Here is a 26346-nt window from a genome sequence, read left to right on the forward strand (position 1 = left end):
CAGCCCACCCCATCAGCCCCTCACTGACCCGAGGCATGGGCAGAGCAGGTGGGGGGCACCCCAGGGACCTAAGAATTCAACACAGCCCTCTCAAGGGACCCCCTGAGGCCTTCCATGTGGTTTCTCAATCTGGTTTCTGGTCCAACTAAATCCTGAGAAGTCCAACAAGTTTGCTACTGTCCCTTGGGCCAAGCCACTGCCTCCGAGCAACTCAGGGATAAGCCCTTCACCCCTAAAGTGCCAGCTGTCATTCTACCCAAGGTCTCAGGTAAAGACAAGACTACTGTAACGAATATCATTTAATGCATTTGAGACATTGTCCATACAGAGTTAGCGTTACTTTTAAACATTAGGACCATAATATAAGCTGGTAAAAAACAGGCCTGATTGAGTCCAAGCACCTCTGGGAGCAGGTCCTGGGGGTGGCTCAGCCCCAACCCCATGCAGGTGAGTGAGGCAGAAGTGATAGTGCTGGTGGTCACCAGAGCCAACCTGACAGGTGGGACGCTAACACCCAGGAGAGGGCTGGGGGGATCCCGCTTCCATTTTCTCAGAATAAGCAAAGGCTCTTGGGCCCGGCCTGCTGTGTCTCCTGCTTGTTCTCTGCCCCCCAGACCACGGTCAAAGCCTCTCCCACAGTGTCCCACCCTGGAGCCTTATGGGCTCGGTGGGCTCATAGGACAGACACAGGAGGAGAAACAGGAAGGGGGCTGTGGGAGGCATGGTGGGGACCCCAGCCCTGGGGGCAACCCAGGGAGCAGCCACGTCCCTAGCAAGGTCACACTCACAGTAATGGTGGAGGTGGGGGGCAAGGCACCAGCAGGGACAGCAGCTGAGGACCCTGGGCAGAAAAGAAACCACCCTAGGAGGCGGTCTCTACCACAGGGGGATGGGGAGGAAGTCAGGGCCTGGGACCCGAGCCCCGGAGAAGCAGAAGCTCTGGGCGTCCCCAAGCCTGGGGCTGGGAACACACGGGCCTCACTCCCCCAAGGAACCCGCCTTTATCGACCGTCTCCTGTGGGGCCCACCCTGTCCGCTGGCCTTTGGCATGCGGGGCTCTGCGGGCGGGTGGCCGCTGCAGGTGCAGGCCCTGTGTCGCCAGTGCTCGGTGGGCAGTGGCAGCCGGGCTGGCGTCAGTGCAGCACCTGGTCCAGCTCGTACTTCTCACAGAAGCGGCTGGTGAAGGGGAAGCAGGTGAGGTGCTCGATCCAGGGCCAGTGGATGGGGTAGACGTAGAGCCAGATGACCAGGGAGGCGAAGAGGCCGGTGAAGACCAGCAGCGACACCAGGATGAGGGCTCGCTTGCGGTACCTGTCGCTGGTGCCGAAGGTGATGTAGGGCAGGAAGGCAAAGGCCAGCAGCAGGCCGCTGAGGAAGCCGAAGATATGGGCGATGTTGTCGATCCAGGGCAGGAGGCCGCAGATGAACAGGAAGAGCACGACGGCTGACAGGTTGAGGAAGGCCTTCCACGGCCGCTCCAGCAGCTGCCAGCTCTGGAACAGCTCCACGAAGAGGCAGGCCAGGAGGCCGAACTGCGACCCGGCTGGGCCCACCTGGGCGGGGCAGGGGACACCGGTCACAGCTGGCTGGACGGCCCCTCTCAGCCAGGGGTGCCAGACCCCGAAGCAAGGGGCCGCGGGGCTTCGTCAGCTGCTGGACCAAAGCTGGGCCTGCTCTGCCCATCCTTCCAGCAAACACCAAGCACCGACTGTGCACACGCCCAGGGTGGCTCCGATGCAATAAGACAACAGATAAGCCTGCTGGGGGCGGCATGCGGTGGGGAGGGGTCGACACTGCACAAGCTAACCAAGAGTTAGGCTGAGTTGATCAAAAAATGGCCATGCCTGGAGGTCAAGGATGGCCACACAGGGGCAACTGCGGATGCCCAACCATAGACACTAGATGCACTGTTGGGTAGTGGGCATGGTCACGAAGAGAAATGAAGTGGAGAAGAGGGACAGAGTGAGGGACGGTGGTCTGGGAAGGTCTCGCTGGAGGTGATGTCTGAGCATGGGGCAGGGTCGGGGATCTCTGCTGACTCAAGAGCATCACTGTTCCCTCTTGCCAGGGATTAAGGGACTAGCCAATAAGCCCCCAGCTTGGCAGAACGCCCACTGTTGAGCCTGGCATGGGAGGGGCTCTGTGCCCCGCTGGCAGATCCGGGGTGGGAGGGGCAGGGGGCAGCAGGGCTAGCCCTCCCTACATGTCACCCTCCCTGTCCCTGTTCCCCACGTGCCTACCTCTGCCCGGTACGGGAGGAAGATGGCGCTGGCAAGGTTGCCCGTGATGCCGCTGAGGATGAAGATGATGGCAATGCGGTGCCAGCCGGCCAGCTTCTCCAGGTCCCGCAGGATGGTCATTTGGAAGACCACAGACACGAGGCAGTGCAACACGCTGCGGGCAGGGAACACACCGGCACAGGCCTTCCCACACCTGCCCAACCCACCAGCCAGGCACCCAGCAGCAGTGGCGTCTGGAATGTTGGGCTGGCTGGGCCTGGCCCAGGAGCCCTTTCTCTGGGGGTCCAGGTGGGAGGCAATCACAGGGCCTAGGGTTGGGGGCAGTGAGGAGCCTCTTACCCAGCATGTAGGAACAGAGACAGCCAGAGCCTGTAGAACTGGTCTGGGACCTCCGGGTTGAGGAATGGCAGCAGCCCACACACCTTGTCCAGGCAGTGCACCTGGGGGTGGGTACATGGCGGTCAGGAGCCCAGAAAGTGGGCTGTGTCTGAACCCCAATGTGGAGGGGTACGTGTGAGCCCCGGCCCCAGCAGGCTGCTGAGCCCAGATTTCTCTGCCCCGATTGCACTTTCGCTTCCCACCTGGGCCCCCGCCAGGCCTCGCCTCACCTGGGAGCAGAGTGTTGCTTCTTCGTGGAAATAGCCGTGCATGAACTCACAGTATTCCCGAGTGCTGATCTCGCAGCTGGGGGATGGGGAGGTAAGAGGGGGTATCAGGGCCCTGAAGACCCCTGCCCACCTAGGCTGGAGCCCAGAGCCTGGCCACAGCAGGCATCACCAGCAGGAAGGGGGATGCCCTTCTGCAGAGACCCAGCCCTGGAGCAAGCTTTCCTTCCTCCTGCTCACATCATGGGAGCCCCAGAGTTGGGGAGGGACAGTTACTGGAGGGCATCAGCTCGGGTGGGTTGGGTGGTGGTGGTAGGGGAGTAGAGGGCCCATGGGAGTGCTGGGGAGATGGCAGGATGGCCAGAGGTGGCAGAGTGTGTGGGCCGGGCTCACCTGCCCTTGGTACCAATGCAGCAGGGGCGGCCCTTGATCTCACAGTCCATGTGCGGGAAGCCTGTGTGGTTGTTACTGGCTTGCTCAGTACAGATCTGCCAGGAGGGGGTACCAACGTGGGGTGGGCCTGTGCAGTGGGCGGTCCCCTGATCCCCACCCTTCCCAGACCTCTCTCTGCCAGGGCACTCACTCACCGGCCACTTGGTGATGTCGTCAGGCCAGATGTGGGCACCGCTGGAGGCTGGCTCCTCGCAAGTCCTGGAGACAGAGGTCAGATTGGGCAAAATGAGGGGCCACTGCACTCCCAGCCCACCATGCCCACCTGACAACATCCTAGTGGGTGGCCCTGCCAGCCTGGCCGGGGGCTGCCCTGAGACCCATGAGCGGCTCTGGCTGTACCTGGGGTCCTGGTGGCACACAGCCCCTGATGTCCGCTTCTGGCCCAGGTCAGACTTGTCCATGGGGGGCCCGGTATCATCCTGCCACTTGACAAAAGTGGCCAAGGTCTCCTGGAGGACGAAGGAGGGCTGGTCATGCTGAGGCAAGGTCACCCCTGTTGGAATGGGCAGGAGACCCTCCAGGACAGGGGCTTTTCCCATTGCCCCAGGACTCAGGCCTTCCCTCCGGGCCCCCCACCCATCTGACACTCCTGAGAACTGGCTTTCGCCTCTCTGGGGCTGACGGAAGTCAGCCAGCCACTCGGCAGCGGCATCCACTCTCTCCCGTGCAGGATGTGTGCAGGGCTCGGCGGGGCAGAGGGGGAGGAAGGAGGGGATGTGGTCACTGCCCCTAAAGGGCCCCTCCCCCAGGCCAGGGCAAGTAGAGCTGGTGCTGGACTGGAGTGGGGCTGGCAGGGGTTGGAGGGCCCTGCCCGCACCGAGCAGTCCTTCCGCTGGGTCTGGATGCAGCCTGAGCGGTCGTTCTGGACACAGCAGCCTGAGTCCCGCTCCAGGTCTCGCTCCCGCCGTACCAGCTGCTCAATCTGCCGGTCCTTCCGGATGCAGGGCGAGAACTTGGCTCCCAGATGGATCAGGTCAATCTGGGGGAGGGCAGGGTAGAGGGAGAGTGAACTCCACCTCTGCTCTGTTGAAGTCTCCCCTGATGAGGGGGCTATGGGCAAACAGCCCACCTGCCCAGCTGGGGGTGACGGGGCACAGGGGAACCCCGCTCAGATGGCAACCCCTTGCCTGGGTCCTCACCGAGCTGGGGCCGACCCAGAAGTTCTCCTGCTGGATGTACTTCACGCTGCCTTTGCTCCACAGCATCTGTTGCGGGGCAGTGTAAGGAGGGGTGTCAGAATGGTGTGGTTCCTCGGGGTGGGGGGTGAGGGTGGGATGGCTGTCTCAGAGCCCCATCCCATACAGCCCTCCAGCAAGGCCCCCCCTCGATTTGGGGGGAAGAGGTCAGGGCAGCAGGAGGGTGAGTGGTTTTGCTACCCCAGAGTAAAGCCTCCAGAAACCCGCAAGCTCCGGTGAGCCCTGAGCACCTTCTGCTTGAGCCAGGTTGCTGTGGAGGGAGGGATTCAGGGCCCAGGATGCTAAAGCCTCTTGGGGAAGGCTGGGACCCCCAGGGTGGGGCCTGACTTACTAGCTGGGTGGTGACATGTTGGGCAAAGCCCACGGGCGCGATGCCATACGTGCAAATCACCAGCAGTGTGATGATGACATGGACAAAGGTCAGCCAGTAGGTGAAGTAGGGTCTGTGGATGGAGGCCTCAGGTCAGAACAGCCGAACTCACATTCAGACCCTCAGTCCCAGCTGGGGACCACCCCTGGCCTGGCTGCCATCATGCTCAGCTGGCCTCCCTCCTCTCCACTCCTATTCCACCCCAACCCACCCTTCCCAGAGCAACTTTTAAGATGCACCTCCAAGTTCTCTCTCCTGGATTAAATCCCTGTGATGGTGTCCTACTGCCCTTGGGATAAAGTCTAAATGGCCCTGCTCTGGCTGGCTGCAAAGCCTTGCAGCGCCCACCACCTCTCTGGCCTCTTTCCCCTCCTTCTCTTGCAGTTCCTGGAACATGCCATGCCCCCTGCAGCCCCAGGACCTTTGCACATGACACTTCCACTGCCTGGGGTGCTCTTCACCCAGAGAACTCCTGCTCATCCTGACTGCCCCTCCCCAGCAGCTGCCCAGCCCCACTCTATGTCCTCCTCCAGGACACTCACCACACCTGTCATTGCTGTTTTTTTGTAATTCGGGGTCCAATGTCTACCAAGTCACTGCCAATTGTACACTCTGTGAGAACCGCCCCTCCCCAATTGTCTGGTTTTCCCCACGGTCTCTGTGCACAGCCTCCCCCAGCGTCCCCTCACTCACGGCCTCAGCTTCTAACTGTCCCGCTGACCCACCTGGCCCTCCCTGCTCCATCACTCTCCTGGGCTCTGTTCCAGGGCCTTGGAGGGGCAGATCTCAATGAACGTGTTTTGACTGACTGCTGTCTGGGAGCCTGCTGAGGATGCAGGCCCAGAAGGTGGGGGTGGAGAGGAGGCAGAAAGCACCCGGGGCCCTTCCCAGACATGCCCCTGAGCACAGGGTGCACATTCCTGCTCCTCACTACACTCCTGATGCCCAGTAGACACAAAATGCTCACGAGAGAATCTGGGGGAATTTGGAAACTCCCATGCCCTCCTGGGTGGCTCTGGGTCCCTCTGCCCTCCGCCTACACCTTTGGGGGGCTCTGGAGGGTGGTGTCTCACCGGTGGCTGTCGAAGCTCTCCAGCTGCTGCTGCACGGTGCTGCTGATGCTGCGGCGGTAGCTGCGGTTCAGCCAGTTGCCCACCACGCCCAGCCCGTAGTGCCGTTTCTTTCGGTCGAAGGCAAAGTGCTTCACGGTGGAGGCGATGCGCTTGCCACGCCTGGTTGCGGGCACTGGGGCTCGGCCATACCCCTTCCTGGTAGGGACGGGGCTCTCAGCCTGACATGCTCCCCAAGCTCCCAGACCCCACCAGGGGGCTCAGGAGGGACTCGGGGGCTGGGCTGGAGGAGGGACTGTGCCCCAGCACTCACAGAGGGATCTGCACCCCATCGGGGGAGACGGGCGAGGCCGAGCGTGGGATTCCCCGGAAGTAGCTGGCAGAGAGTGGGGGAGACTCAAACACGTCATCAGGCATGGAGTTCATTTCTTCCTGGGATGGGGTGGGGTGGGTACAGAAAAAGACAGTATAAGGAGTCACTGTCCCAAATGCTGCCCCCCAACACCCCAATTCAAGGGCAGTACAAGGCTGGGCAGACAAGCTCTTCAGGACAGAAGGGGATGCTGAATGGTGACTCCCTGGCTGGCATCATGCCCCACCCTAGGTCCTCGCTCTATGTGACAAAAAGATGGGGGCACAGTAGCTCCATGCAGGGCCACACCACATCCCACCACTGGGCCTTTGGATCTCTCAGGGCCCCTGGCAGAACACGACAGACCCAGATCCCAGGCCACCCCATCTCTGCTGTCCCGGAAGGCCTGTACCCCGTGCTTGCCTTACTAAAAAATGAGGAGTCAAATGTGTCTGCCCCATCGACCGCATCCTCTTCCAGGAAGCTGGGGTAGGCAAAGCTGCGTCTGATCACCCGGCACCGCTGACTGGCAACGTCCAGCACTGGGCGGCCCTGTGCACGGGGCAGAGGCGAGGACATCAGGACCAGGGCCCAGCAACCTGGGTCCCCAAGCCCCAACATCAGAGGAATCATCAGGCTCATCCCCCTGGGGGCAGCACCTGCCCAAAGCAGGGAATGTCTGAGGTTGTACAGGCAAGAGGAGCTCCAGAGACTAGAAAGTCAGGAAATGGGCACCAGCTTCCTCTGGCTCCGAACACGCCACTCTCACCTGTGGTTTGGCGTTATCTCCTCCCTGGTGACCTCCTGCCCCTCTGGCATGGGAGCTGGCACCCCAACACTCAAAGCAACCCATAATCTATACCCTCACTCCTGAGGCTCAGGCCATGTCCCCCCGCTAACCCCCGCAGTACTGCTTCCTGGCACGGCACACCAGGCCCCTGCCCACCTTTCTGACCCCATCTCCTGCCACTCCTCCCATAACCACCCCTCACTAAATCCACATCAAACCACGTGCTGTTCCCCCAAAACACCACGCTCCACCCTACCTCCAGGCCTGTGCATACGCCATTCCCTCTGCTGAGAATGCTGTTCCCTCTGTCTCTTTCTCCCTCCTTTCCCTGGCTACTGTTTCCTTATTTTTGGGGGCTCAGCTCATTGCCTTCCCTGACGTCAGCCCCTCTCTTGAACTGACCACCCAGAATGGTGACACCTGCCCCTCACCCTGGGCTGGGAACTCAGCCAGGGTAGTGACTCTGCCCCACACCCCCCATGCCCAGCACATAACAGGGGCTCAGTAAATGAGGGTGGGCGAGTGGCAAGCACACATCTCACTCCTTACTTTCCCAGCTTACAGATCAGTGTGGAAACCAGCTTCCAAAACCAGGGAGGCAGTAGGGGGGCTCACAAGGGAACCAGGGCTGGAAGGAGGTGGGCTTGCTGCTGGGCCTCAGGGTCCCTCTCTCTGCCCAGGGATCCCAGCACATCTGCTGCCCTTGGCGCAAAGGCAGACACCTGGGTGAGCTTCAGGGGACACGAGGAGGAGTGGGAGGGAGGGAGGCCAGGCAGAGGTGGGAGGGGGAAGGGAACAGCCTGCAGGAGGGGGGTCCCTTACTTTGAGGAAGGCAGCAGCAGCTTGAAAGCTCATGTGGGCCACAGACATCCTCTTGCGTCGTGGCAGGTGGGAGTAGCCTGAGCGGACGCTGGTGAAGGAGGTGAGGGACAGGACCCCCGGCGTCAGTGGTGGGTGCGGGGCATGAGGCCGGTCCGCCTCCTCTGGGTGGCGGAATGCGCGGCCCCGGGCCAGCGGGTCCACAATCTGGGAGGGAGCGAGGCGGTGAGCGGAGCTGACCAGGCTCCTGGGGGAGGTGACCTACCACCCTCCTGCCCTGGACGGAGCCCACCTTGGGCATCTTGCAGGGTTTTGGAGACTCAGTGCCCTGGAAGGACGGCACCTCCTGGCTGGGAAGCTCCAGGTCCCTCTGGCACGAAGCCTTGAGTGGGCCATAGCGCATGCTGCAGTGGTGCAGGCTGCGGCGCTGCCAGTGCTGCCGCTTCCCCTCCCAGTCGCCGCTGACCCCGAACCACTGGGCTGTGCCCCTGCGGGAGCAGACAGGGACAGGCAGATGTGTGCATGTGCACACCAGTGCACCAATGAACGTGAGGGTGCATGAAGGGTGACGGCACGTGTGCACCCAAGTACACGCAGGGGCGGGGACGAGAGGAGAGGGTGCGTGTGTGCATCTGCGTGCCTTTAGGGGAGGTGAGGGGACACATCAGCCTCCCCTTGAGCATCCTGGTTAGAACCCAATGACCAGATGAGCAGAGGTGAAGCCTGGGCCATGAGGAGCCGGGCTGGGAAGTCCCTGGGGAACCACTCTGCAGGGCAGTGGTCTCCCCCAGCTCCTTGAACCCTCTCAGCTTCCACACTGTAGCTTTCTGCAAGGCACATACCCTGGGCCTCAGTTTCCCATCTATGCCATGCTATAGATTCTCATATTCCACCTCTGCGGTGAGACCCTGCACATTAATGCCTGCCTACTCCTGGAAACGGGACCCAGGAGCCAGGTACAGCAAAAGGTCCAGGTGCCAGGAATCTCCAGGTTGCTGGGGGTGGCTGGGCAGGGTGGGGGTGCTCACTTGCGGATGCTCTGGGACAGGGAGGCCTGGCGGCGGAAGCCGGGGTGCTTCTCTGAGCTGTTGTCCTGCCATTGTCCCCGTGGCTCCTGGAGGCTGATGCTCTTCAGGTAGGCTGGGTTCTTGGGCCTCTAGGGGAGGGAAGACAGGTTGTGACGAGTGGAGCTCAGATCCCGGGCTGGCTCTTCTTAGCCTCCCAAACTGAAAACCCTGAGAAAAAACCTCAATCCTAATTTACACACTCTGAACTGCTTTCATTCCAAACTTAAAATCACCATTTTCTACTGTTTTTTGGCAAACCCCAGCACGTGTTACCCTAACTCAGTACATAGCCAGTGCCCTGCCTCCCACTGGGCCGCTCTTGCACATTCTCCAGAGCTGCCGGGGCAAGCAGGCGGCATGACATGGCTCCCCTTTATGCCCCAGGCTGCACGGGAAGCCCACGCTGCTTGGGTCCATTTTCAATGACCTCTTTGTGGGGGAACAGTCCAGGCTGCCAGAAATCCAGAAATTTTGATGTGTTTTCATCCTCCCAAAGAAACCAGAGGCTGCAAAGGCAGGTTGCTGATGACAAGGATATCTGGTCCCCACTCACCTGAGTCCTGGGAAGTCACACCCCCAGGAAGAGGGGCTGCGAGGCCAGCCCAGGTGATGCAATGAAAACGGCCCGTTCCCTGGTTTCCAGGGAGCCCTTTCTGGAGGCCAGCACTCCTATTTCCCCTTGACCATCAAGGGACGGAGCTCGTAAGTTCAGGGCCTCACTCCCTGTGATATTTTGGGCCCAGGAAGGAGGGCAGCTATGGCTCAGGCGGCAGGCGCCTCTCTGGGAAGTGAAACCATCTGAAAGGTGTCATGTGGGCACATCTGTTGCCTGCGGCAGGGCAGCAACCCCGCACCCTGGTGATCCATTACCTCGGGCAGCATGCTGTCCTGCTCGCTGGGTGCCTGGGTCTCAGGTGATGGGATGGTGATGGACAGGTTGGGTGGCTTCCGGCTCTGCAGACGGCTGCTGGACACTGAGCAGAGGCTCCCGCCCTTCTTGTCAGTGGAGGCCATGGTGGGCAGGCGCAAGAGGGCTGGAATGGAGACAGGGTTGGGGTGGGCATGTGGAGAGGTGTGGGGGCCCTGGCGCCAGGGCAGGCAGCCCAGACCGAGAACCCACCTGCCTAAAGTTGGTGCAAACCTAACTCCGGGACTAAACACAGACTGCACCTGGGTGGGGTGGAATACCGTAAGGAGGTCTATTTCTGACCTTCATTTGCATTCCAGACCACTGAGGGTCTGGGAGGTCCTCAGCTTCCCACCTCATCCCATTTCTGATCCCTCTGCTTCAGATGGGAACCAAACCATGGGAGCAGCACAAAAGGTGAAGGATTTGGAGCTGGAGCTGTCTTAGCCACCTGGTCAGGGCAGGCCAGGGGGCCACAGGGCAGCTTCCAGTGGACGAACGGCCCTGCCTTTGTCTCCAAGGTAGGGCTTGGAGGGGGACAAGGAGAAAGCTCCAGGAAAACCAGGTGCACTCAGCTACCCACACAGTGTCCCCACTTTGCTGGGCAGGCACCTCCTGGGGCCAGCTGTGCAGGGAACAGGCAGTTCTCAAGGAGGATCCCTGAGCTGTTCAGCAGGAAGCAGCCACTCAGCCCACCTCCCAGAGCGACCAGAAAGCCACAGTGCTGGTCCCTGGGGCAGGGCAGCCCTGGGGGAAACTGAAACCACCACCTACCTGGTACTTCTTTCTTTTTATAGTCAGAAAATATTTTCACAATAAAAGGGACATATGCTCACCACACACACACACATACACACAAAAATAGACTCAGAATACTAGAGAGCAAAAACTGAACGCACGGCCCACCTCCACCGCACCCTCCAGGGGTGCCTCTCTGCACCTGGAAACAATATACGTGCTTAAGAATCTTACACACACACACTCATACCTTTTTATCTGTAGTGTGGACATCTTACTCTACTTTACCTTTTTTGATAACTACAAAGATTTCATTGAGTGGACTGTACCAAGATCTACTTCATTCCCAACTTCTGGTTATCTAGGATGTTTTTGGCATTTTATATGCACGTCCAATATTGCAATAAACACTCTTGCCTCTACTGTGAGTGCTTGTCCAAGTATTATTACAAGACAAGGTTCCAGGAGTGGAATGGCTGGGTTGAATCCTGAACTTCAATGGATCTTGCCAAATGGTCCCGCAAAGAGGAGGTGGCAATTTACCCCGTCTGGGGCTTTTCCGTGGTCGTGCCACTAGTCCCCAGTTGCCCTCTGATCCCACTGGAATTATCAGCCTCTGTATGTTTCACTCTCTTTGTTTCATCTTGGGCTCTGCCCCGTGTCTTTCTTCTTGCTAAACCCTCAGCGATTTCTTCCCCTCCACTTCCCACGGTTCCTGAGGCAGGTCTAGTTTTTCCTCCCCTTGTTTCCAAGGGTTGACCCTGGGTGTGCACAGATGGAGGGGAGGCTTGCATGGGAGTGCTTCAGATGAGGGCACACATGGGGCCAGAGTGTGGGACAGGCAGGGTAACGTAACAGCCGCAATTATACTGAATCCGTTGTCTCTATCCGTCTTTATGCCGCCTCCACCACAGCCACCATCTTCTCACCTGAAGTACCACACTGGTCTCCCAACTCCCGTACGTGCTGCCTCTCAAAGCCCCTACAACTGACCCTTCTCCACATAGCAGCTGGGGTCACCTCTTAAAAGCAGGAATCTTCCCATGCCACTCCCTGCTCAACAGTGTCCCAGGATTTCCTGTTCTCATTTTAGGTCCAAACTTCTCACTGGGGCTGCTAGGCCCTGCATGGCTCTGGCTCTTCCCACACTCTCACTTCCCCCTGACCCAGCCACTCTGGGCCTCTCCTTGTCCCGAAACTGCCAAGCTCTGGTGGAGTGGTGGGGGTCGTGGTGCCAGGTGGTAGCCGGGCGGCCTGGGCTTGACCTGCACACAGCCTTGCACTTGCTGTTGGGGTAAGTCCCCTGATAGCTCGTCACCTGAGTCTTTACCTGTACCACAGGGAGAAAAACAGTTCCTCTCTGGGAGAAGGTCCTTGGGGGTCAAGTGAGGGAATGCGTAACAAAGACACATACGGTGTGTACACACAGAGGCTTGCACAGAAATGGTCACAGCAGCATCACTCATCCAAGCCAAAGGCCAGGGGACAACCCAAGTGTCCACCCATAGGTGACTGGATAAACACAATCTGGTAGGTCTGTACCATGGAACACCATCCAGCCACGAAAGGGATGAAGTTCTGAAACGGGCCACAGCATTGAGAACATTACGCTAAGTGAGAGAAGCCAGTCTCCAAAGGCCACCTACTATGTCATTCCATTCATCTGACAGTCCAGAGTAGGAGAATCTATAGAGGTGGAAGGCTGGCTGGTGAGCTCACTTGGTTACAGCATGGTGTTATAACACCAAGGTCAAGAGTTCCGATCCCCGTACCAGCCGGCCACCAAAAAACCCAAAAAGTCAATTAGTGGTGGCTTAGATTTGGGTAAGGGGCCGGTGGTGGTGCGAGTAGTGACAGCTAAAGGGTGCGGGGTTTCTTTTTGGAATGATGAAAATGCTCTAAAACTGACTGTTGTTGGTTGCCCAACTCTGCATCTACTAAAAGCCTTTGAATGGTAATTTTAAATGGGTGAATTAAATGGTATGTGAACTATATCTCAACATAGCTGTTAAAAAAAGAAAACAAACCTCAGGCAGGTGCTAAGTAAATGTCGGGCCTGTGCCTGAGCCTGTCACTCCACGCCACCCCCAGATTACCCCGCAGCGGGGAGGGCGGCTCCTTCCCCTCCTCCTGGTTGTAGCTTAAGCGCCACCTCCTCAGGGGAGCCCGCCCTGCCTGCCTGAGCAGCCCCCGCCCCTTGCTGCCCTGGTCACCCCCACCCCTCTCTGAATTCACCTTCTCCGTTCATTAGGCCTTTTCTGCCTTATTCACTACCGCGCTGCCAGAAGGGTGCTGGCCCCACAGGAGGCATCACCACGTGTTTGTTTTCGTTTGGTTGTTTTTTTGGAGGCTGGCCGGGACAGGGATCGAACCCAGGACCTTGGTGTCATCAGCAACACACTCTAACCTACTGAGCTAACCAGCCAGCCCCGCACCTGTTTGTTGGAAAAAAACAGATGAGTAAAGCAGCCTGTGTCAGGGTCTAGCCCGCCCACCACCCAGCTTCCTACCTTGAGTTTGGGATCAGCCTGTGGCTTCCTGGATCTTGCTGTGAAGGTCTTTAGAGCATGTTCCTGGCCTCTCACTCTGCAGATACTCTGGGGTCAAGCCTCAGTTCTGTGGAGAGGTGGACGGATGGACAGACAACAGGAAGGAAGGACAGACAGCTCCAGGTCAAGCAGGGCAATGTCCTGTAAGAAAGGAAGGGCAGGCTCAAGAGGTCATGGCAACCACTGCATCCTTTAATCTTCCTGACCTCACTCTCCCCATCTATAAAATGGGTACAACTCCACCTCCTTATAGATGAGGGATTCAAGGAGATATAGAGTAAGGGCCCCTTGCGGTGCTGAGCTGGGCACTAGCCTCAAGGTATTTACATTCAACAGCCTAAAAACACTTCCTTCTGGTCTGGGAATCTCACTGGAGCGAGACATTAAAGTGAAGATAGTCCCTATTTTTTTTTTTTTTTTTCCTGTTTTAATACGGCTTTAATAGAAACATTTAATTTAAAAAATCTAAGAGTTGTTGGCTAACTTCTGATTAAGACTTATTTTTGATTAGAGTCAGCCAGCTATTGAAGGCCATGTCCAAACGGTCTGGAAGTGGTGTTTTTATTAATAATTTACTGGGGTGACATTGACACAACATAAAATTCACCATTTTAAAGCAAACAACTCAGTGGCATTCCTGTTTGTTTTTAATAAGTCCTGTGCAGAGCAGAGCACACAGCAGGCCCTCCTCTGAGCGGAGCCCCAGACCTGCCAGGCAGTGCCACAGAGGCTGAGCAGGAACATGTCTCACATGTGCCTGGCCCTGCTTGGCCCTTCTGGTGCTTTATCCCACCCTGTCCTTAAAACACCCTTCAAGACAGACGTGATCATCATTTCCATTTTGTAGATGGGGAATGGAGGTTCAGAGGGGTTCAGTAACTCGTCCAAGCTCATACAGCAAGGGGGGGTGCAGCCGGACTCAAGACGCCTGGCCCCAGGGCGTGAGGTCTCCCTGGCAGACAGGCACCCTCCTTCCCTAAAGCTGGGTACACTCAGGGCTGGAAGACCCCCCTCTCAGGAAGCCAGAGCGGAGGGTCCAGCCTGGAGGGAAACTTGGTCTAGCATCCCAGTGCTTTCCAAACCGTGCTCTCAAGATGCGTAGGGCCACCCAGGGGCCTGAGGGGGCTACCAAGAGGTGAACTGGAGCCTGGGGGTGGGTCCAGGCTCCCCTCTGATTCCACTGGGCAGGGCCCCTTTACACTTTGCATATTGCATTGGGGCCTTCGGTTGCCAAAGCCCCCCAACTGCAGGTGAGGGGAATGTTGGGTGCAGAGGGACCTGAGTTGTGAGCCCAGGGCACATCCAGCCTCTTTATGGTTTAGACCAACAGCCTTGGCATCGGCTCTTTCAATCCCAATGTGCTAGGGAGTCCTGACCCCAAACCCCAGAGCAGACTGCCCCACCGTGTATAAGGCCCTCAGAAATCATGGGCAGACGGTCCTCAGCATTGGGCCGGGCTGGCTCCAAGGAGCCCTGGCAGCCACACGGAGACATCACTCAGTGGAAGCTGGGTCAGCTCCCTGAATCCTGTGCCCACTCTGGGGACAGCTCCAAGACAACAGCCTCACTGTGGCCTCTGCAGGGAAAACTCCCCAGTTTGGTCTCCTCTGGGACCAGGGTGCAGTGAGAGGGTATCTGGAGGGCACTGCCCTGGGGAACTGGCACCAAAGGGGAAGGAGGCAGGCAGGGGAGGAAGGCGGGGGACGAGGGTGGGGCCACCAGACTGGCTCAGTTTAGGTCACCAAGAAGGTAGGATCCTTCTGGAACTCAGAGCTGATCACTTCCCTGGAGTCAGCACTTCAGGCCTCCCTGCAGCTCCCCAAGCTCCCACCTCCTCTCATCCGAGGCCCTGCACCTGGCACGCCAGGCTCCACCTTTTCTGCCTGGTCAACCCACACAGCTCCTTTAAGGGGAGGTAAAACATCACTGCCTCTAGGAAGTCTGCCCTGTCACCACCAGACAGAATTGATCATTTTCTCACCTGCCCTCTCCCAGTACCCTGCAGACTTGCCTACGTGTAGGTGTCCCCTAGCCAGCCCTGGGCAGTATAGGGTCAGCACTCAGCTAGCCCCCGTTAATGGCTAACCGGATGGGAGGCTGGTGAGGTGGGAACATGCCTGACTGGGGATGGTCAGTCCACATTGACCCTGGACAGAAGCCCCCTCTGGCAGGCTCCATTGAGTGCTGCCCACCCTGCCCCTAAGCCCACTGTGGGGCCAGGATGGAGGACGCCGGATGATGTCCCAGGATGAGTCCCCAGTGGACCTCCCATTCCCCGCAAGCACATCCCAGACTCCCCACCTAACTCCTTGGCCTGCCACAAAAACTCCTTTCGATTCTGGGGTGCTGTCCAGCCAGCCCTCCCCACCCTGAGGCCATGCCCAGGACTTGCTGTGCTGCTGGCATCTGTGCCAATCTCCTGATGGGAAGGGCAGACACAACCCAAGGCCAAAGGACAGGGGTGACTGAACCAGCCCTGGGGTAATCTTGGGGGTCCCAAAGAGAAGTGGCCTGACCCTAGAGAGAAGGGGCAGGACTGGGGTGCATTTTCCCGGGAGGAAGCATGGGACCCAGGACAGCCACCTGATCCTGGGAGCAGCACCAAGAGTCCCAGGCAACAGCCTATGAGCAGCGTCACCCTGGGCCTCACTGTCCCTCTCTGTTAAGTGAGTGAGTTGGACTTGGTCAGGGTCCAGTGTGACACACACCGAGCAGTGTGACATGGAGCGTATACACGAGTACACAAACACCACTTCTCCCACCTCTCCACCAGGGGGAGGGCCTGCCCAGGCGACTACCTGCCCCAACTTGTCCAGAAGCCTAGTTCCTCTCTCAGGGAGGAAAGCGGTGGGGACTTTTGGACCCACTCTGGGCTCCCACTTGCCCCAAGTCCAGGGTGTGGAGGAGCACAGATGGCAGAGACCAGGCAGAAGAAAGTGCTGGAGCATTAGAGCACCCCGCCCAGCACTATCTCCTGTGCCCCAGAAGTGCTTGCTCACTGCAGAGGAAATTATGACATCCTGGGACCAGGCTTCCTCCTGGCCACAGTCACATCCGCTGTGCTAAGACCCCCAGACCCGCCTCTGCATCCAGCCCATGCGCAGGGGGTGGGAAGTTTGAAGGCCTGAACCACCTGGATGGGCCATGGTCACCTGGCCAAGCTGGATCCTGACCTTGATATGGCCTTCCCCAGAATGGCTGGGAGACTCCAAAGGGGCCTGGGTAGAGGGACTGGGGCTCAGGTGGGGTCCGGCCTGGGGCTCAGGTGGGACAGATCCAGGATGGAGAGATCCAGACAGTTCAGATCACCCAAGGTACCCAGGGGTTGAGGCCTCTGTACCCCACCTTGCCCAGGGTCAGTGCCCGCTCACCCCCGCCTCCCAGTCCAGATAGATTCTCAGTTAGCAGCAGCCACGATCAGGCTCATATGACAGAAATGCAGACTCAGAAACCACTCTCTGCTGCTGCCCAGAGAATCCGGTTTCCCCACAAAGGGTGAGGCTGGGCACTCCCAACCAAGCCCTGTCCCACACGGCCAGGGTATGCCAGGCCACCCCCAGGGAGGTCCCCCAACATAGCACTACCAGAGGCCAGGCTGGGCAGGGTGCTGGAAGGGCACCCCTCCCCCACTTTGCAGATGGCACGAGCCCACGCTCCTCCTCTGACACAGTTCCAGCCTACTGTCCCCTCCCAACCTGCCCCCAGGTATAGTTCCACCTGTGGTGGGGAGTCCCCTCCTTCTCTCCCCACCTGCCTGGCATCAACACCCCACACATGAGCAGGTTTCTGGAGGCTCCCACAGTCTTGCTCATGGTGGGTGGATTCCCCATGACCCCTGGGCTCTGCAGGGTGGGGAGAGTGCAGCAGCTACAGCCCAGACCGAAGCAGGCAGGACCGAGCCCACGTGTAGCCAGAAATGGGAACAGAGGGGAGAGAGGGGTCCCCAGAGTAAGTAGCCCCCTCCCTTCAAGAGAGGAAAGATGGAGACTATGATTAACCACTGGATATGACTAGGAAGTTTAGGGACCTCCTGTGGGGAGGGGATCAAGTCACCTGAACCGAGGAAGTGAAGAAACCACAACTGGCCAGAAGTCACTTCCAGCCTGGCTTGGGAGCTGTAGACAAGTCGGCTAGTGTCCCTCTCCCTGGAGAGCGGGCGGTCAGGAGGGAAGGGGGGCGGTGGACAGCCCCAGGCTGTCGTCCGGCTGAATCACAGGATGACAGGGCGAGGGCAGGGGGTGAGGAAATGGCTGCTCTCCCCTGCTTCTCTGCCACAGAAAGCGAAACTCCAGCTCCCCTTCCCAGTGGCCCTGCTGGGAGCCAGGGCATTTTTAGAAAGCTGCAAAGAGGAAGCTTTCAAGAGGAAGCCCTCGCCTACTGTGCAAGCCCCAGCAAAACCCCTGGTTCTGCTGACCTCTGGGAGCTCTCCAGTCCCGGAAGGATGGCTCATGGAAAAGCTGTCATCTAACCCCATCCCCTACACATGTCCCCAAGCCAGCCCCCGCATAGCCGGTGACTCACCCCTGCACACCTCCTTGCCCAGCAAGGGACAGGAGGAACAAGAGCAAAGGGCAGGAAAGCGAAAAGAAGGTTGGCCCAGGGTCGGGGGCAGGATTTGGGAAGAGTCGTGAGAGCCAGAAGGGGAAGGAAGGGCCACCAGCAGTGGTGACATGCCTGAGTCAGTGGCCAAAAACTCAACCAGCAGAGTCAGAGGAGGGGAAGGGGTGAGGCAGCCGCCAGTGGAGAGGGAAAATGAAACGGCCTGTGGGTTCACACCCCACCCCCACCCCAAGAGGTCTTGACAGCAGCCCTCGCCCAGAGAGCCCCTATTTCTTTCTTCCCCTCGCAGGGTTACCCCCAAACTCAGTTCAGCAGTGAAAGAACTGGAGGGGCAGGGGCTTGGCGACCCACTGACTTCTTTGGGCTTTTCCCCATTAGCCCCCAGGCCCTGGGCTCCCCTTGACCCAGTTAGAGTGGCTTGGACGTCATGCGCCAACCACAGACACGGGAAGCGGGCGCTGGGCTCCAGGGAGTGTCAAGGACAGGATTGAGGGTGCGAGCCTGAGCGCATGTGCACGCATGGGGCGGCAGGAGGTACCATGCACTTACAGCTGTGCAGACCCCGGCTTTCTCAGGGCCACTCACCAGCAGGGCTGGCAGAGGTGTGAATGCCCCTTCCTCTGCTGGGGGAGCCTGAGACCTGTGTCCCGAAGCCCAAGATGCAGCAGCTGCTGGCAAGGTACCAGGACAGGTGCCATGGGAAACAGGAGTGCAACCAGGCCTCCCCAGCCAGGCACAGTGCTGTCCTGGCCACAGGGTGCCCTCCCAGGAGCCCCTCTGGAAATCTGTGGAATCCAGAAGCTGCTGGTAGAGGCAAGCATGTGGACAGCAGCCGAACAGGGATACAGGTGCCCTTCCACACCCCAGGCAAGAAGCAGCAGCTCCCAGAGCCTGGGGTCAATGGAGGAAAGTGACTGGGCGCAGCGGCTGGATCCCGGATGCTCTGCCCAGTGGCCCGGCCTCCTCTGGGAGGCTGCGTGTCCTGCCTCAGTTCTGCTTCCCCCTCAGCATCGCTGTGAAGGGGAAGGAGGCAGAGGACTCTAGAAGGCACTGGTCCATTTGGGTCAGACAACAGGCTGCAGGAGGGTTCCTGGAGAGGAAGGGTGCACCACTGGGTACCATGTCACTACAGGCTTGGTGTGGGCTGCGCTTTGCTCCAAAAGCTCATGAAGAGTTGCTTCTCTCGGGATCTTGGGGTACTGGCAGTTGGGTTTCCACTGGTCCTCAGAAGCAGCACGGGTATAACACATGCTCATGGTCGGGGTGAGATGGGGTGCAGCCTGGGCTGCGGGAGCAGGGGAGGCCCGCTTCAATTCTGTTGGGGGCTCCTTGACACCAAGGTGGGACCAGGCTGTTTCCAGATGTGACCACCCCAAGGACACACACGGGGCTGCCTTGTGTTTGCAAGGTGAGAGTCCACCCCATTTCCACCCACTCCAGATAGTGAAAATATGGCCCAGCTGGGGGAGCCAGGGTCACAGGCTTGGCTCTAACCACTGTGTGACTTTGGGCAAGCCACTTGAGTCTCTGAGCCTCAGTTTGTTTACATATAAGATGCTAAGTAGCCCCCCAGGGGTCTGAGATGTAGGTGGCTTTGTCACCATTAGCTAGGGTTCACCCCACAAGTATGCTCAGCTGAGGGACAAAGTCTCACCCTATTTTACAGACAGGTAAGCACCTTGTCCAGTGTCACCCAGCCAGAAATGAGCCCTAGGCTGCCCAGGTGTGAGCGCCCAGAGCTCCATGGAGCTGATGGCTCCGCTGGATCCCTCATCTCGACACACGCAGGACAGAGTGCTCACTTCTGGAGGCCCAGTTCTGCTCCTGTCTGCATGGAGCCCCTCAGCAGGGAGGGAACATGCCAGACAAACACTTTTCAGCTTGTAAACAGTCATTAAGGAGCTAATAAACCTGATTTCCCAGAACTCTGCCCCGGGGCTCCCTGCTTCCCCGGGAAGAGCCTGGCTCCAGCCTCAATGGCTGCCAGGGCTTCAGGCCACTTGGATATCGGTCCATCGGGCTGCCCACATCAAGTGGGCTGGCCAAGCCACCTGCTCACCGTCCCCTGCCTCGCTGTGGGCCAGTGCAGGGTTCTCTTGCTGAGGAATGAGGAGGTCTGGGGGCCAGAGACAGGGCTCAAACCTGGTGTGGCCACCTACCTGCTGGGAGACATCCAGCAAATTCCCACTGCCAAGCCTGTTTGCTCTGCTGTGAAATGGGGTGCCGCCCCATCACAGAGGGAGCCAGGAAAGATGACACGAGATCATGAATGTACAGTGCCTGGCACAGAACCAATGGTCCACTGGTAGCTTCTTTTATTCCTGGCCGAGATCTGCCACCATCGCTCACTTGGTCTCTATATCTGAGCCAAGAACCCAGAGGTGACAGATCTCTACTTGATAGGTGGGGAAACTGGGGCTCAGAGAGCTTAAGTCACCTGTCCAAGGTCCCATAGTTAGGGAGTGGTGGGGTTGCAACCCCAGCCAGGGTCCTGCATGCTTAGCCCTCTCATTCTGCAACCTCCTGCCACCCTGGTACCACCAAGGCAACATGGCAAGAGACTGGGCCAGGGTGGCGACTTTCAGGAGTTGGGGTGCTGGGAGCAGGTTCTAGATGCAGAGGCTTTTGACCCATGAACCTCTCCCAGCCCCCCAGGTAGAAGTGACAACACCTAACTGCTTGGGCAGCACTTCTCAGCTTATCAAAGGACTTTTACAAACATTATCTCATTTAATTGAGTCTGAGGGCGGAGGCAGCTGTCTTACCCTCTCTGGCTGGTGAGGTCATACGGGGCTCAGGCCAGGTCTTCCGTTCCAACTCCACCTCCGACCCCGAATCCCATGGTGAACCCTCCCCCCCTTCTTTTCCAGACCTTCTGGTGGCCACACGGAAGTGAGACCCTGCTGCTTGCAGGGACCAGGGGCAGGAAGCTGTCCCTGTGCTGCCGGAGAATGCTGCTGGCACAGGCTCAGGGGCCACATGTGGGACGCAGAGGAGAAACCAAGACATTAGGCAGCTTGCCCCGATCCCAGCCCCAAGAGCCTCAGCCAGGGGAGCATAGCTGAGGGTCACCACCCAGTGATGACCCCATACCATCAGTGACACACACCCTGGCAGGCTGGGAAACCCCAAGCAGGGGTTGATAGTCCACCCCGGATGGAAACCCACCCTCATTTCTATTGGCCACCAACACACTGAGGTCCCCCCATCCCAGACATAGCCACTTCTGCAGAATAATAATAAATAGTACCGCCACTCTATACCTGTGTTCTCACCTAGTCCCCATAACAGCCCACAAGGCGGGGTCTCTGCCATCACCTGAGTCTGTGCCACGGACAGGCAGCCACGTCCCTAACAGAAGCCATTATCGTGACGGCCCCTCCCACCGCTCCTACCACAGCAGGCACCGGGCTGCAGGCCATGTGCGAACTTCCACTGGAATCCTCACCTCACAGCAGCGCTCCCAGGCAGACCACTGTTACCCCACTGTACAGCTGGGGAAACCGAGGCATGGGCTATTTAAATGGCCCTCATCTTCCTGAGCACGCTTGTAGACCACTGTGTCTGCCAGCCCCTGGACCTTAGAATCACTGCCAATCCCGATGCTCCCACCACACTCCTGGCCAGTGTCCCTGATCAATCACCTCCTGCACTGCCCACCTGGCTCAAACCACTTTCACAGAGGGTCTCAGGGTGGCAGTGGGGTGGCACTGCCTTTGTGGCTTTTGAATCACAAACAACTCATGTCTGGGTCCCTGGTAAATTTACTGGCGGGAACGTGGACACGTGGCTCTCTGTACTTCCCTGAAAATAAAGAGATGAGTTTTTCTCTGCACCTGCCTCATTCTCATGGGGAAGCAACTTCATGGGCTTTTCCCACAGATGGCAGGAGGCAGCTCATCCCGCGAGGCCTGTGTCCTGAGAGCTGCCCTTGCCTGGCAGCCTTCCCTTCCCGGCCACCAGGCCAGGCCAGCCTGCACTCCAGCAGCCGCTGAGTCCCGCCACTCCTCCCCCAGCCTGGCTCAGCTGGATGGGAAATCAAATCGGGAGCCGCTTCCGACAGTGCAGACGCATGAGCTCATTCTGGAAAGCCCCTCTGGTGGCCAGCGCAACACCGAGGCTGGCTCCAAAGTGTGAGCCATGGAGATCCGAGGGGATGTGTGGAGGGGAAAAGCGGCCCGGACAATCACTCATCTTCCCTGTGCCATACCAGGGGCGGGTGGGGGGCCAGGCCAAAGGGAAGCACCAGGTGGCTCATTGTCACCTGTTACAAGCAGGTGCACACACAGCCCCTTGACTTCTTCCTGCTCTGTCTGGTGTCTTTTTTTTTTTTTTTTTTTTTTTAAAGATGACGGGTAAGGGGATCTTAACCCTTGACTTGGTGTTGTCAGCACCATACTCAGCCAGTGAGCGAACCGGCCATCCGTATATGGGATCCGAACCCGGGGCCTTGGTGTTATCAGCACCACACTCTCCCGAGTGAGCCACGGGCTGGCCCTCTGTCTGGTGTCTTGACTGGGGCTGAGTTTACCAGGCAAGTAGGACAGCAACCCCAGAGGAGAGGTCACAGCAGTGACCAGAGCTCAGCCCACAGAAAAAACATCACCACTGATCCCAGAGCAAGACTCAGACCCTGGTGGTCCCCTCCGATTTGTTTGTGGTGTGACTGATTCCTCCTCTTACAGGAAAAGAAGCCCCCTCATGGGCAGTAAAGTGTATGTGTGTTATGCCAGGGATAGCCATGGCTCAGGAATGAGGGAATCAGGTGGGAGTCACCAGTAGTTTATCTACTGGGCTTTGGGGCTGGGCCTGGGGATGGACAGCTGGGGATCAAACCTCGGCTCCATCACTGACTTCCTGAGCAACTTACAGTGCTCAGCCTGGTCCCTCGAGAGGCACATGGCAATGGGGGCCACGGTTACTGTTTTTTGTTCAACTGAAAAGATGGGAGTCTCACTCCAGCTTTTTATGAAGACCAGAGGAAAATCCAAAGCAGAAACCTCCACCTGCATCCTTGCTCTACCCGGGTTTCCAGGCAAGAAGGCTGGGTGCAGAGTGAACAGGACAGGGGACAATGGATACTGCAAGAAGATGGGAAGGGAGGGCAGTAGGGTGACCCAGGTTCCTGGGCACAGACGTGGCCACTTATCCAATCCTGTCCTGCTGTGCCAGCCACCTCTCCTCTTTCCCAGAAAACTGGGAGTACATTACTTGAGCCCAACTCAAACAATTCTGAGTCACCCCTCCCAGGGTCTGTCTGGATTGTAGCTCTGATGTCCGCCATCTCTCACAGCTGCTCAAGTAATACCACGACCAGGGGTTGCCTCACTCCACCAGCAGCTGGGCCTCTCATCTAACCAGGGTTCCTGCAGCCACAGTGGAATTTTTTTATTGCAGGAGGCAAGAAGATTGGGGAGCCTCAAGGAATTAGAAGCCCTGTTATTCCTTGGGTGTTATTTTCCTCTGGTGTAAATAAGCAGAGGAGTTAGGTTCGAGTTCAGAAGGGAAAATTCCAGCAGGTCATACCACATCGGGAATCCATGTGGGCCTCAGCTTTGGGAAAATTTGTGGGAACACATCTTACCTCCTGCCCCTCTTCCATCCCCAGGGATATGTGAGCTCAAGGGTTGCCCCAGCTCACCCTGCATGGGTGAAGTACTTCAAGCCTGAGCTGTGATAAGGCCCTTTACCCAGCCCCTCCTTTATAGCACCCAGACATGCTTCTTGCAGGGAAGAGGGTGGCTCATGTCACCAAAGGAGGACTCTTGCTAGGGGAATAACAGCCCTCACAACTCCTTACCTCTTATCTCATTTACGTTTATTTCATGTTCTTCCCTAACCACTGGGGAAACTGAGGTAGGCAAGGGAAATCGGTGAGATGTAACTTGATGGACCAGGTGCTTGGGCAGGGTTTCTCATCCTCAGCACAGCACTACTGACATCTTGGGCTGGATCATTCTTTGTTGTAAGGCTGCCCTGTACATTGCAGGACATTTAGCAGCATCCCTGGCCTGCATCCACTACATGCCAGAAGCAACAACACCCTGCCCCCAGGTGCAACAACCAAAATGTCTCCAGACCTTGCCAAATATCCCCTGGTAGGCAAAATTGTCCCCCTGGTTGAGAACCACTGCTCTAAAACAAGGCTCACTTTCCACTCCCTGTCCTACAGAGTGACCACAACTTAACAGATGCTGGGCTCATTACTTCACCAGCAAATGTCACACACACTGGAGTCCTAAATCTCGCCATTTGGGAAACAGCAACTCCACATGTGGGTTCAATTCCTCAAGCCTTCGCCTCCACAGACACATCCCACCTCCACGGGCTCTCAGGAGCCCCAACGCTATAACCTCCCTTGGTCTTTTGAGTTGGGCAGGGGCTGAGACCTGGGTTCCCTCTCTGCCCTGGGGTGGGGGTGGGGGTCTGTACCCTACAGGACCCATCCCTAACCTCTAACCCAAGGCCCTCAGTCCAGAAGTCGGGGCTCCTGGGTCCAACTTCTGAGCTGCGGTCTGGCCTTGCCGGGTGAGCCTGCCCCCCAGCCCCCACCCCCGCACCTGTTTCCACCTAGAAGAGTCTCAACGCACAAGCTTAGCCCGGGCCTCCCGCAGCTCACCCGGGAGAAAAGGGAAGGAGAGGAGGGTCTGAACTGCAGGCACTTCTGGAACGAAGGCGGGACTGCGCGGTCCTGTCCTGGGGCGGTCCCCTCTCTTCCTCCAGGAGCTTTAAACTTCTGCCCAATCGTCATGCCCCCGCAACTGGTGACCCGTGGCCCCGGGACCCCTTAGGCGTCTTGTCCTAGCCGAGCCCAGGGGCCGACAGACCTGGCCCAGCGGGCCTGCCGGCGCCGTCCGAGTCCAGCCCTGGCCTCCAGCCGCGCCCACGTGGGACTCAGGCGGTCGCCAGGGCGGACACCCTCCCCGGCCGCGCAGCCGCACACTGCCGCCCCCGGGCAGTCTGTGCCCGACCTCGGGACCCCTCCGGCGCCCGGCCGCCGCGAGCCCGGCCCTGCCGGTCGCCCCGCGCTCACCTCCCTGCGACCTCAAGTCCCCGGGACGCAGCTCCGAGCGGCGCCGGCGAGCGGCTGGGCGGTGGCTCCTCGGGGGCGGGGCGCCGGCGCCCCGCCTCTTCCCTACCTGGGCGCGGGGGCGGGGCGGGGGTCCCGGGGGCGGGGCCTCAGGGGGCGGGCCCTGATTCCCGGGGGCGGGGCCAGGCTGCAGCGCCGACCGCTGCCGGCTCCCTCGGCTCGCGCCTCCGCCCTCGGCCCAGCGGGGTTCCCGTCTGGGCAGAGCCCTGTTTTCCGCCTGCGCTGGTCTCTTCCGCGCGCCGTTCTTTCCCTCCGGCTTCCTCTCTCAACCCCGGACAAAGCGCAGCGTTTAGGTCTGAACTGTGATCATCACATCACCCCTCCCACCCCCCCACCAAATACCACTCAGTTTCCAACTCCCTTCACTTCGGCGCCCTCATCCTCACGCCTGTTCCTTCGAACCTTTTAGTCCGGGAGCCTTTGCCCTCACCCTTTCCCTAAAACACATTTGGAGCAGCTCAGCTACTCCACATCCTGCTGTAGCTCCCGCGTCCGGGAAGCCGCCTCTGGTCGCCTCGACCCCCGTCGCTGTGCTCTCCATTGCAGCGAAAGCGCCTCCTCCACATCCGCCTCCCCTCGGGCCTGGGGCTCCTTCGCAGCTGAGGCCGGGCATGCACCTCCCCCCGCCCCCAGGTTTGCACCCTGCTGGGGTCTCATCTGCATATGCCCTGAAGCTAGGACCAAAATTCTTTGACCCTGCCTAGGGGCATCAACAGGACGCACCCAGCTCCTGTCCACAGGGGTGCTTCCATTGAGACGCAGGCTGCAGCAGGAGTGCGGTAGGCGGTGCTGGCCACAGCCGGCCCCTTGGTCCCATCTGTCTGCCCAGGTGGATCTTTCTGCCTTCTTGGGACTCCAAGAGCCTGACCTAGCCTCCACCTTTGGACTAGATGAGCAAAACCGTGGCAGGTTAGCTCAGTTGGTTAGAGCGTGGTGCTGCTAACACCACGGCCCGGGGTTCCATCCCTGTACCCACCAGCTGCTACAAAACAAAACAAAACCATGGCCAGGGAAGCAGGGACCTAACTCCAAGGTCTGAATGCCCCATTCTCAGTCCAGAGCTTATCATCTCGTCCTTCCCCCATGGGGAAGCCAGGCCGGCCAAGAGGAACACAGTTTGAAGAGAGACTCTGGACTGGAGGGGTGGGGGTAGGAGTCTGGACCTATGGGTCCAGGCAGTGGTGCTGGCCTTAGGGACCAGCCAAGACCCCTGCCCTTTAGAGAGCCCTGAGCCACCCGCCCCACAACCCACACACCTTGGTGGTTATCACTGACCTAGGTGAGGAAGGGGAGATAAGCAATGGGAAGGGGGGAGGGGCTCCTGGGTGCTGGGGATTTTCTGGAGAGGATATTATTACCTTGGAGAGGGCACAGGCTGGAAGGAGGGGGTTGGGCCACAACTGGGGGGTTGCTCCTCAATAACAAACGCAGGGACTATTTATTGTACACCTGGCACATCCTGGGGTTCTTTGCAGACAGGAACAAAGCCAGGGTCTGCCTGCAAAGTGCTGGCACTCTCTAGGGGAGACAGAAGAACACA

General features: G+C 58.7%; 1 protein-coding gene across 2 annotated transcripts; it reads right to left on the bottom strand.

Annotated features, from left to right (window-relative positions):
- Positions 1-281: 281 nt before the first annotated feature.
- RHBDF2 (rhomboid 5 homolog 2) lies at positions 282-24819 on the bottom strand. 2 transcript variants are annotated; one of them, XM_063080561.1, is made up of 19 exons: positions 24750-24819; positions 13118-13297; positions 9833-9996; positions 8924-9051; positions 8188-8383; positions 7899-8102; positions 6710-6838; positions 6248-6366; positions 5938-6132; positions 4826-4937; positions 4438-4503; positions 4116-4277; positions 3638-3747; positions 3433-3496; positions 3239-3333; positions 2849-2924; positions 2580-2680; positions 2241-2394; positions 282-1553 (listed from the first exon to the last, which is right to left on the bottom strand). In XM_063080561.1, exons 3-19 carry the CDS (start codon positions 9974-9976, stop codon positions 1134-1136), a joined length of 2475 nt encoding a protein of 824 aa, XP_062936631.1. In that variant the 5' UTR covers positions 9977-9996; positions 13118-13297; positions 24750-24819; the 3' UTR covers positions 282-1133. The 2 variants fall into 2 exon arrangements, with proteins under 2 accessions (XP_062936631.1, XP_062936632.1); XM_063080562.1 differs by lacking the exon at positions 24750-24819 and adding an exon at positions 24336-24513.
- Between the last annotated feature and the right edge of the window lie 1527 nt (positions 24820-26346).

The sequence above is a fragment of the Cynocephalus volans genome, chromosome 16 (assembly GCF_027409185.1).
Source record: "Cynocephalus volans isolate mCynVol1 chromosome 16, mCynVol1.pri, whole genome shotgun sequence".
Lineage (NCBI taxonomy): Eukaryota > Metazoa > Chordata > Mammalia > Dermoptera > Cynocephalidae > Cynocephalus > Cynocephalus volans.

Excerpts from the sequence above, each read along its gene's own strand:
- RHBDF2 (XM_063080561.1), bottom strand. The coding sequence starts at position 9,976 with ATGGCCTCCACTGACAAGAAGGGCGGGAGCCTCTGCTCAGTGTCCAGC. Across the intron at positions 4,278-4,437 it reads TCTGGGTCGGCCCCAGCTCG|ATTGACCTGATCCATCTGGG; the intron begins GTGAGGACCCAG and ends GCCCTCCCCCAG. Across the intron at positions 2,925-3,238 it reads TGCATTGGTACCAAGGGCAG|CTGCGAGATCAGCACTCGGG; the intron begins GTGAGCCCGGCC and ends CCCATCCCCCAG.